General features: G+C 45.6%; 1 protein-coding gene across 1 annotated transcript in view; it reads left to right on the forward strand.

The window, feature by feature from the left end:
- Window positions 1-12,033, forward strand: part of LOC139263108 (cadherin-related family member 2-like) — a 273,421-nt gene that overhangs the window by 46,060 nt on the left and 215,328 nt on the right. Inside the window, exons 10-12 of the mRNA XM_070878659.1 lie at window positions 4,790-4,890; window positions 10,064-10,267; window positions 10,364-10,519. Of these exons, the coding sequence (XP_070734760.1) occupies window positions 4,790-4,890; window positions 10,064-10,267; window positions 10,364-10,519 (461 nt within the window). The remainder of the gene's footprint in view (window positions 1-4,789; window positions 4,891-10,063; window positions 10,268-10,363; window positions 10,520-12,033) is intronic.

Raw genomic sequence — 12,033 nt, forward strand, 5'->3', positions numbered from 1 at the left:
TCCCCACTGTGTATTCCATAACAATATCTCGATAATGTATTGTGTTGGAAATATTTAATCTTCCTTTATGTTTGCTTGATTAGAAACACTGACATTTTTAAATCAAGGTAGTAAATACATCATGTATATTATTACATTTTAACAAATAAAGTATTTGTAATAATGAATATCATCAATGGGATTATAATTGAGACGTAGTGACCTGATGTAAACATGGCTAATTATGCTAGTCCCTGTTTTTAAAACCTTCCTCTGCTAATGTCTGTCAATGCTATTCATTCTTGCTGTTTAAACATAGGGGGTGAAATTGGTCTTCGGCAGTATTCAGAGGGTTGTGAATCTGTGGAATTCCTTACCCCAAAGGGCTGTGGATGCTGAGTGTTTGAGTGTACTCAAGGCTGAGGTAGATAGATTTTTGGATTCTAGGGGCATCAAGGGATATGGGGATAGAGTGGGAAAGTGAAGTTGATGTGAAAGATCAACCATGATCCAATTGAATGGTGGAGCAGGCCATATGTCCGAATCCCACTCCTAATTCTTAAGTTCATATAGAAACATAGAAACATAGAAAATAGGTGCAGGAGCAGGCCATTCAGCCCTTCTAGCCTGCACCGCCATTCAATGAGTTCATGGCTGAACATGAAACTTCAGTACCCCCTTCCTGCTTTCTCGCCATAACCCTTGATCCCCCGAGTAGTAAGGACTTCATCTAACTCCCTTTTGAATATATTTAGTGAATTGGCCTCAACTACTTTCTGTGGTAGAGAATTCCACAGGTTCACCACTCTCTGGGTGAAGAAGTTTCTCCTCATCTCGGTCCTAAATGGCTTACCCCTTATCCTCAGACTGTGACCCCTGGTTCTGGACTTCCCCAACATTGGGAACATTCTTCCTGCATCTAACCTGTCTAAACCCGTCAGAATTTTAAACGTTTCTATGAGGTCCCCTCTCATTCTTCTGAACTCCAGTGAATACAAGCCCAGTTGATCCAGTCTTTCTTGATAGGTCAGTCCCGCCATCCTGGGAATCAGTCTGATGAATCTTCGCTGCACTCCCTCAATAGTAAGAATGTCCTTCCTCAAGTTAGGAGACCAAAACTGTACACAATACTCCAGGTGTGGCCTCACCAAGGCCCTGTACAACTGTAGCAACACCTCCCTGCCCCTGTATTCAAATCCCCTCGCTATGAAGGCCAACATGCCATTTGCTTTCTTAACCGCCTGCTGTACCTGCATGCTAACCTTCAATGACTGATGTACCATGACACCCAGGTCTCGTTGCACCTTCCCTTTTCCTAATCTGTCACCATACAGATAATAGTCTGTCTCTCTGTTTTTACCACCAAAGTGGATAACCTCACATTTATCCACATTATACTTCATCTGCCATGCATTTGCCCACTCACCTAACCTATCCAAGTCACTCTGCAGCCTAATAGCATCCTCCTCGCAGCTCACACTGCCACCCAACTTAGTGTCATCCGCAAATTTGGAGATACTGCATTCAATCCCCTCGTCCAAATCATTAATGTACAATGTAAACAGCTGGGGCCCCAGCACAGAACCTTGCGGCACCCCACTAGTCACTGCCTGCCATTCTGAAAAGTACCCGTTTACTCCTACTCTTTGCTTCCTGTCTGACAACCAGTTCTCAATCCACGTCAGCACACTACCCCCAATCCCATGTGCTTTAACTTTGCACATTAATCTCTTGTGTGGGACCTTGTCGAAAGCCTTCTGAAAGTCCAAATATACCACATCAACTGGTTCTCCTTTGTCCACTTTACTGGAAACATCCTCAAAAAATTCCAGAAGATTTGTCAAGCATGATTTCCCTTTCACAAATCCATGCTGACTTGGACCTATCATGTCACCATTTTCCAGATGCACTGCTATGACATCCTTAATAATTGATTCCATCATTTTACCCACTACTGAGGTCAGGCTGACCGGTCTATAATTCCCTGTTTTCTCTCTCCCTCCTTTTTTAAAAAGTGGGGTTACATTGGCTACCCTCCACTCCATAGGAACTGATCCAGAGTCAATGGAATGTTGGAAAATGACTGTCAATGCATCCGCTATTTCCAAGGCCACCTCCTTAAGTACTCTGGGATGCAGTCCATCAGGCCCTGGGGATTTATCGGCCTTCAATCCCATCAATTTCCCCAACACAATTTCCCGACTAATAAAGATTTCCTTCAGTTCCCCCTCCTTACTAGACCCTCTGACCCCTTTTATATCCGGAAGGTTGTTTGTATCCTCCTTAGTGAATACCGAACCAAAGTACTTGTTCAATTGGTCTGCCATTTCTTTGTTCCCCGTTATGACTTCCCCTGATTCTGACTGCAGGGGACCTACGTTTGTCTTTACTAACCTTTTTCTCTTTACATACCTATAGAAACTTTTGCAATCCACCTTAATGTTCCCTGCAAGCTTCTTCTCGTACTCCATTTTCCCTGCCCTAATCAAACCCTTTGTCCTCCTCTGCTGAGTTCTAAATTTCTCCCAGTCCCCAGGTTCGCTGCTATTTCTGGCCAATTTGTATGCCACTTCCTTGGCTTTAATACTATCCCTGATTTCCCTAGATAGCCACGGTTGAGCCACCTTCCCTTTTTTATTTTTACGCCAGACAGGAATGTACAATTGTTGTAATTCATCCATGCGGTCTCTAAATGTCTGCCATTGCCCATCCACAGTCAACTCCCTAAGTATCATTCGCCAATCTATCCTAGCCAATTCACGCCTCATACCTTCAAAGTTACCCTTCTTTAAGTTCTGGACCATGGTCTCTGAATTTACTGTTTCATTCTCCATCCTAATGCAGAATTCCACCATATTATGGTCACTCTTCCCCAAGGGGCCTCGCACAATGAGATTGCTAATTAATCCTCTCTCATTACACAACACCCAGTCTAAGACGGCCTCCCCCCTAGTTGGTTCCTCAACATATTCGTCTAGAAAACCATCCCTTATGCACTCCAGGAAATCCTCCTCCACCGTATTGCTTCCAGTTTGGCTAGCCCAATCTATGTGCATATTAAAGTCACCCATTATAACTGCTACACCTTTATTGCATGCACCCCTAATTTCCTGTTTGATGCCCTCCCCAACATCCCTATTACTGTTTGGAGGTCTGTACACAACTCCTACTAACGTTTTTTGCCCTTTGGTGTTCTGCAGCTCCTTTGATAGAGAATTGGCAGCCCCTTAGATTGACTTTAATGGAAAAGAAAATCAGGCGGGGTGTAAAATGGGCTGGCAATTCACAAGTGCTCATTTGAGCTGGCATCAAAGACCAATTTCACCCTCACAATATCCATCGTGTTGCATTATGACTGCAATTTCAACAAGCATAAATTTAAATGTAAATACACACTTCACCATTCCCCAATGCCCAGATGATAATGTGTGGGACTGAGACACATAAAGTCGGGAGATCTCCTGATCAATCCTGAATCTATTAGTCAATCTCTCCCAGGCAGCTATGGAGTCCCTGTACTTGTCCTCAGCAACTCAGGGCTAGGGAGGGGAAAGATCAGCCAGAAGAATCTGCTCCTGATTGCTGACCAGTGACCTAGGACACAAAGTGCTATGTGCGAGGTGGGTAAAAGATTGGTTTGCAGTAATGATGTTCCCTATGGTCAAATAGTCTGCTGACAATAAGGAAGACATTTTCCAGTTTAGCAATGTCAGAATGGATGGGTGGGAAACCATGGGCGGCGTGCCTATCAGTTTCCCTGGCGGGAGAGGTTCCTTAATGGTAGCATGAACTCTGCATATCAATTGTTAACTGTTTATGGTCATAAATGAAGAATGGCCTCTTGACCATCACTGGGGACAGGGTGGGGATCCTGACACCTTTGAAATAGATGCGTGAATCAGCACCTTCAGGAGAGGAAGGAGGAAGACATTTTTAAACAAAAGCACATTGCAAACTTATGTCATTGGTGAAATGAATATATCAATATATCTTTTAAGTTGGGTGTGCGTTAATTACCATTTGAAATCACAGTTATGGATGCAGAATTAATGGCCTTTCACCAAGTAGATCCCAAGGAACGACTGCTCTGGGAGTTTCCTGCCTGCCTCCTCTGACACAGGGCACCATATTTGGAAATGAGGAAATACAAATGCAAAGAAAGATTGGAAAAATTGGGGCTGTTTTCATTCGAGGAGCTTAGGGAATCTTTTGGTCGAGGTGTTTAAAATTATGAGGAAATGGAACAAAGTGGATTGAAACAGACTGTTCCCATGGTTGAGGGGCGTAGAACAAGGGAACATAGACACAAGATTAAATATAAATGATTTAGGACAGAGAGGAGGAGAAATATTTTTAAACAGAGGGTGGTGAGGCTGTGGAATGCATTACCAGAGTTAGTAATCGAAGTAGAGACCATGTCAACCAATGTTGCCTCTAAGCGGCGTGGCTGCACAGCGCAGCTCTCTGCCACTCCCGTCCAGCCTGGGACTGGCTTTTTCAATGTTAAATTTCTTGCACGGAACTGTGAATGGGCCATGTAGTCCCTTAAAGGGGCCGCGCACCCCAAAAACATTCCGGGCAACATTGATGTCAGCATTTCAAAATAGGTTAGATAGGTGGCTGAGGGGATAAAGGGATATGGGGACAGGGTAGGCACATGAGATTAGATTGTCTATTCATGTGGAGGATAAGCACCAAAATGGACTGGTTGGGTTGAATAGTTTATTTTTGTGTTATCATTTCTATGTAATTTTATGTTACGGCATTAGGGACAACAACAAGAACTTGTTTGTTCATTTTCTCACTTTAGGTACAAGTGCATTTAATGTGGATAAAGTAACTGGTAAAATCACTGCTGTCTCTTCACTGGACAGAGAAGCTATGAGAGAGCTCATTACAATCAATATCACTGTAAGTCAAGGCTCAACTGTGAAACTTTAGCATAATGATTTAAAAATACTCCTTTGCATTAACAGTAATTAAAAATCATTACAGAACTTTAGTTTACCAGATTGCTTCCACGATCTTCAATTTCAATGCACATATCAGTGTTTCAGTTGTCCCTTCGTACTCGATTTCATTCTTTAATACCGCTGGCCAGAAGCAGTCTGAGGATAGCCATCTTGTGTAGAACTCTCCTGTTGTTTCATTCCCTTGATGTGAGTGTGGCAGTGGATTGTGGGCAGTGGGTGTTATATATGTAAACTTGTATTTACTCTGTACAGCCACCAGAGGGCTCATCCCCTGGAGTCCCAAAGGATCCCATAATCCCTTGGGAGCACAGGTATTTAAGGAGGCTTCACAGGCTGGAGAGCCACTCTGGAGACCAGCAATAAAAGACGAAGGTCACACTTTACTTTGAGCTCACAGTGTTCAGTCTGACTCTTTCTCCATACACTACAACTGGCGATGAGATACAGATAGTGAAGCCAAAGATGCAGAGGACAGTGGGCATCCTGGAGAAATTCTCGGAGAGAGAAGATTGGGTAACTTTTGTGGAGCGACTCGACCAATACTTCGTGGCCAACGAACTAGATGGGGAAGAGAGCACTGCCAAACAAAGGGCTATCCTCCTCACCGTCTGTGGGGCACCAAGGAATGGCCTCATGAAGAATCTGCTTACTCCAGCAAAACCCACAGGGAAATCATACAACGATTTGTGCAGGCTGGTCTGAGAGCATTTCAATCCAAAGCAAAGCGTTCTGATGGCGAGGTATCGGCTCTACACCTACAAAAGATCTGAAGGCCAGGAAGTGGCGAGTTATGTCGCCGAGCTAAGACGCCTTGCAGGACATTTGGAGCACATGCTCAGAGACATTTTCGTACTTGGCATTGGCCACGAAACCATACCTCACAAACTTTTGACTGTACAGACCCCAACCTTGAGGAAGGCCATAGTGATAGCTCAGGCATTCATTGCCACCAGTGACAATATGAAGCAAATCTCTCAGCACACAAGTGCTGCTACAAGTACTGTGAACAAACTGATGTTGTTTCCGAATCGTAACGTACAGGGCAGGTCACACATACCTGCAGCTACACGTCCGCAGATGTCTCAGAGTCCACCATCAAGGGTGATCAATGCAAGGCCATTAACACCTTGTTGGGACTGCAGGGGTGATCATCATTTCCATTCATGCCGATTCAATAAATACGTTTGCAAGGACTGTGGAACAATGGGACACCGCCAACGAGTGTGCAGGCGAGCTGCAAAGCCTGTTAAACCTGCAAACCATCATGTTGCAGAGGAGGACAGAACCATGGAGGAGCATGAAGAACCAGAGCCTCAGATCGAGGAAGCAGAGGTACATGGGGTGTACACATTCACCACGAACTGTCCCCCGATAATGTTGAATGTTGAACTAAATGGACTCCCGGTGTCAATGGAGCTGGACACGGGCGTGAGCCAGTCCATCATGGGCAAAAAGACCTTTGAAAGGTTGTGGTGCAACAAGGCCTCAAGGCCTGTCTTAACTCCAATTCACACGAAACTAAGAACTTACACGAAAGAACTGATTCCTGTAATCGGCAGTGCTACCGTAAAGGTCTCCTACGATGGAGCGGTGCACAAGCTACCACTCTGGGTGATACCGGGCAATGGTCCCACGCTGCTTGGCAGGAGCTGGCTGAGAAAGATACGCTGGAACTGGGACGATGTCCGAGCGCTATCGCCCACTGACGACACTTCGTGTGCCCAGGTCTTAAACAAATTTCCTTCGCTGTTCGAACCAGACATCAGGAAATTCCAAGGAGCAAAAGTGCAGATCCACCTAATTCCAGGGGCGCGACCCATCCATCACAAGGCGAGAGCAGTACCGTACATGATGAGAGAAAGGGTAGAGATTGAACTAGATCGGCTGCAGAGAGGGCATTATTTCCCCGATCGAGTTCAACGAGTGGGCCAGTCCAATCGTCCGAGTCCTCAAGGGAGACGGCACCGTCAGAATCTGTGGCGATTACAAAGTAGCTATCAATTGTTTCTCCCTGCAGGACCAAAACCCACTACCAAAGGCCGACGACCTCTTTGCAACGCTGGCGGGAGGAAAGACGTTCACGAAGCTGGATCTGACTTCAGCCTACATGACGCAGGAACTGGAAGAATCATCGAAGGCCCTCATCTGCATCAACACGCACAAAGGTCTTTTTGTTTATAACAGATGCCTGTTTGGAAGCCGATCGGCGGCGGCGATATTGCAGAGAAACATGGAAAGTTTACTGAAGTCAGGCCCGCACACCGTGGTCTTCCAGGACTATATCTTGGTCAAAGGTCGGAACACAGTCGAGCATCTGCAAAACCTGGAGGAGGATCTTATCGACTCAACCGCATGGGGCTCAGGTTAAAATGCTCGATGTGCATTTTTCTGGCGCCTGAAGTGGAGTTCCTGGGAAGGAGGATTGCAGCGGACGGCTTCAGGCCCACCAACGTGAAGACCACAGAACGTGACGGAGCTGCGGTCGTTTCTGGGACTCCTGAACTACTTTGGTAACTTCTTACCAGATCTCAGCACATTGTTAGAACCACTGCATGTCTTACTACGAAAAGGGGACGAATGGGTTTGGGGCAAAAGCCAAGAAAATGCCTTTGTAAAAGCGAGAAAATGGTTATGCTTAAACAAATTGCTTGTGTTGTATGATCCATGTAAGCATTTGGTACTAGCATGTGATGCGTTGTCATATGGTATCGGGTGTGTATTGCAACAAGCTAATGATTTCAGGAAACTGCAATCGGTTGCTTATGCATCCAGGAGACTGTTTAAGGCTGAGAGAGCCTACAGCATGATTGAGAAAGAAGTGTTAGCGTGTGTCTATGGAGTAAAGAAAATGCATCAATACCTGTCTGGGCTAAAATTTGAATTGGAAACTGACCATAAGCCACTTATATCCCTGTTCTTCGAAAGTAAAGGGATAAATACCAATGCATCGGCCCGCATCCAGAGATGGGCGCTCACGTTGTCCACATACAACTACGCCATCCGCCACAGGCCAGGCACAGAAAACTGCGCCGATGCTCTCAGTAGGCTGCCATTGCCCACCACGGGGGTGGAAATGGCACAGCCCGCAGATCTAGCCATGGTTATGGAAGCATTTGAGAGTGAGCAATCACCCGTCACTGCCCGTCAGATCAAAACCTGGACAAGCCAGGACCCCTTATTATCTCTAGTCAAAAGCTGTGTGCTTCACGGGAGCTGGTCCAGTGTCCTAGTGGAAATGCAGGAAGAGTTAAAGCCGTTCCAGCGGCACAAAGATGAAATGTCTATACAGGCAGACTGCCTTCTGTAGAGCAATCGAGTTGTGGTCCCCAAGAAGGGCAGAGACACCTTCATCAATGACCTCCACAGTACCCAACCAGGCATAGTAATGATGAAAGTGATAGCCAGATCCCACGTGTTGTGACCCGGTATCAATGCGGACTTAGAGTCTTGCATTCACAGATGTAATACATGCTCGCAGTTAAGCAATGCACCCAGGGAGGCGCCGCTAAGTTTATGGTTTTGGCCCTCCAAACCATGGTCTAGGGTAAAAGTCGACTATGCAGGCCTGTTCTTGGGTAAAATGTTCCTTGTGGTTGTAGAGGCGTACTCCAAGTGGATTGAATGTGAGATAATGTCGGCTAGCACGTCCGCTGCCACTACTGAAAGCCTGTGGGCCATGTTTGCCACACACGGCTTACCCGATGTCCTGGTGAGCGACAACGGGCCATGTTTTACCAGTGCTGAGTTCAAAGAATTCATGACCCGTAACGGGATCAAACATGTCACATCTGCCCCGTTTAAACCAGTGTCCAATGGTCAGGCAGAGAGCAAGGCTTGAAGAGGGTAACTGAAGGCTCACTGCAGACTCGCCTATCCCGAATCCTGCTTAGCTACCGCAAGAGACCCCACTCACTCACTGGGATCTCGCCTACTGAACTGCTCATGAAAAGAGCACTTAAGACAAGGCTCTCGTTAGTTCACCCTGATCTACATGAACAGGTAGAGAGCAGGCGGCTTCAACAAAGTGCATACCATGACAGTGCAAATGTGTCACGCGAGATTGAAATCAATGATCCTATATTTGTATTAAATTATGGACAAGGTCCCAAGTGGCTTCCTGGCACTGTCGTGGCCAAAGATGGGAGCAGGGTGTTTCAGGTCAAACTTTCAAATGGACTCATTCACCGGAAACACTTGGACCAAATCAAACTCAGATTAACGGACTATCCTGAGCAACCCACCTTGGACCATACTTTTTTGATCCCCCAACAAACACACCAGTGGCAACCGGCACCATGGTTGACCACAAAGTAGAACCCAGCATCCACAGCAGCCCAGCAGGGCCCAACACACCAGGCAGCCCAGCAAGGCCAGCTGCACAGCAGCCCAGCGAGGACCCAACAAATGATTCAACAACAACAGCTTTCACACCACGACGATCAACCAGGGCAAGAAGGGCCCTAGATTGACTCACATTGTAAACAATTACTCGATTGACTTTGCGGGGGAAGTGTTGTTACATATGTATACTCCTATTTACTCTGTACAACCACCAGAGGGCTCATCATTTGGAGTCCCAAGGCATCCCATAATCCCTTGGGAGCACAGGTATTTAAGGAGACTTCACAGGTTGGAGAGGCACTCTGGAGACCTGCAATAAAAGACTAAGGTCACACTTTACTTTGAGCTCACTGTGTTCAGTCTAACTCTTTCTCCATACACGACAGTGGGCACCCCTCCACGTTATCTCCCGTTGTAACATGCGGGATTAGGAGGCAATTCAATACATCCACACCCCTTTTCAGTCTTCGTACACTTGTTTTGCACTCAAACCTGCAACGTCTGCTATGGAAGCAAAACATGGCATTGATTTTTAAATGCTGATGTCAGATGCAGGGTGTACTCAGTTTAAAAATGAACTTGAGTTATATAAGATTAGGCTTTGCACATGTTTGGTTGATTTATGAAAACAGTAAAAAGTAGGTCATCAAAATTGGGGGAGGGGGGATTATGATTTTATGCTGTTTAATGCAGCTTTGTTGCATTGCTTGTACAGTTTAACACGGGAACTGATTGTAATCACAATGAAGTGAAAACATTTTTTATTTCAGGCTGTTGAACTAGTCATGGGTGTTAAAGACCTATCTGCCACAACAACAACAGCAGTTACAATATTAATACTCGATGTGAATGATAATAAACCAATATTTTACTCAGAGAACAGAGTAGCTGCTGACACATTTCATGTGACTGTGCCTGAGGAGACTGCAAACGGCATGCCCATTCTTCACATCTTTGTACAAGACCTGGATCAAGTCAGTCCATTTCATTTTAAATTGATTTTTTTTCCCCCTCCTCAAAAGCATCTTTCTGATATCTGAGTTCAATTCATTTTTGCCCCTCCCCAACAGGGTTGCAATGGAACATTTGAAGTGTTTCTTAGTGGAGCAGATTCGACGGCTTTTAGCTTGAATCAAAATATCGTTTATAATGAGGGAATATTAACACTCCAAGTGGCAAACTCTGAGGCACTAGACTTTGAGAAGAACCACCTCTTACAGTTTCAGGTATGTTCAACCAAATATATTTGAATTAAATATACCAGCCGTTCTACCATGACATTGCTAATGATGAGTTGGGGAAACATTGGCACTGGAAGGATTTGGAACATTTGAGAGTGATATATTCAAAGAGAGCAAAGCAAATGGCCGAAATTGCGTTCCGCCCCATTTTGGGGGCAGTAACAGCCGCGAGGCGGGAGTTCCAGCGCCAGGCTTACCACTCCCGAGAGCAAGTGGAGCACAAAATATCGTGCTCCCCTCGCTCAGTGGGACGGGAGCAGGGCGGAAGGATTCTGCGAAGGGCAAGGAGCGACGTGCTGGGACGCGTAGCGCTGTCGCGTAGACAGGGCCCTCGCCATCATTAAAGGAGGAGACCAAGCTGTCAACTCTGTGGTCAGGAAATGGGGCCATCCCTGGGCAACCAGGGAGTGGGGTGCTGTGGCAGCAGCCCAGCACAGAAGCGGAATGCCGGGCTGTAAGATCACGGCACAGACCCCGCGATTGAGGAGGAAAGCGGCCGCGACCGGTAAGTTGGCCATTATTTTTTTTTAATTCCCACCTCCCCCTTTAATTTTTTGCCCCGCGAGCAGCCTACAGCCCGCTACACACCACATGAAGCTGTCATGGGCATTGCCTGGCACTATGAAATTTTCGCTCAGGGTGAAAATGGGTCGATGTGCATGGTGATGACGTCGTCATCGTCGGTGCAGCGGAGTGGGGCGCCGCCGTGGAAATTTTCAGGAGTCAGTAGCGGTGCCACGCCTGGGCGAAAAATTTTTTTGCGCCCCATTAGTGCCCCCCCCGGGAGGCGCAAATGCCCCGAATTTCTCCCCCCAAGTGTTTTTGATTGGTTCATAGAAAATTAATATCTTAATTGCATAAATACATTGCTAAATTAATAAATCAATATGTGTGCACATAACGAGCAATGTTGCTGCTAAGCTGCACGGCTGCACGGTGGTCTGGAGGTCCCGTGCAGGCTGCTCACCAGCTATTATATGGAACAAACCGCACATGCGCGAAAATTTGAATGGGCCCGCAGCCAGTTAAAGGGACCATGCATGCAAAAAATATAATTAGAGGGAACGTTGGTTACGAGTAGCTTTTTATCAAGGAAATTAAATAGGTAGATCGAGCACAGGTTTTTATAGTGAGGGGCAAGAATCTTTAAAAAAAACTCTTGTTTCTTACCAAATATCTCCACAATAGTACTTGTTGTCATTAAAACATTCTGATTATAAAATCTTATTAATTCAGGCATTTTTTTAGGCTCTCCCTCTAAACTTGACTATTAGTAAAGTCCTTCCCGAACTCGCTGTTTATATTAACCCTTTTTTGTTTGATTGAACTTTTTCTCAGCCACATGTAAATAGAAGAAATGCAGCTTCTGTCACCATTACCAAATATAACTGAAATGAAACAATGGTTAAATGTCAATATATCAAGCTTCATGTAACATGCTGTGATTTGTTAATTAAAGAACCTTGATGTAGTCATTTTTATTTTATCTAACAAAATTA

Source organism: Pristiophorus japonicus, chromosome 1 (genome assembly GCF_044704955.1).
Source record: "Pristiophorus japonicus isolate sPriJap1 chromosome 1, sPriJap1.hap1, whole genome shotgun sequence".
Classification (NCBI taxonomy): Eukaryota; Metazoa; Chordata; class Chondrichthyes; family Pristiophoridae; genus Pristiophorus; species Pristiophorus japonicus.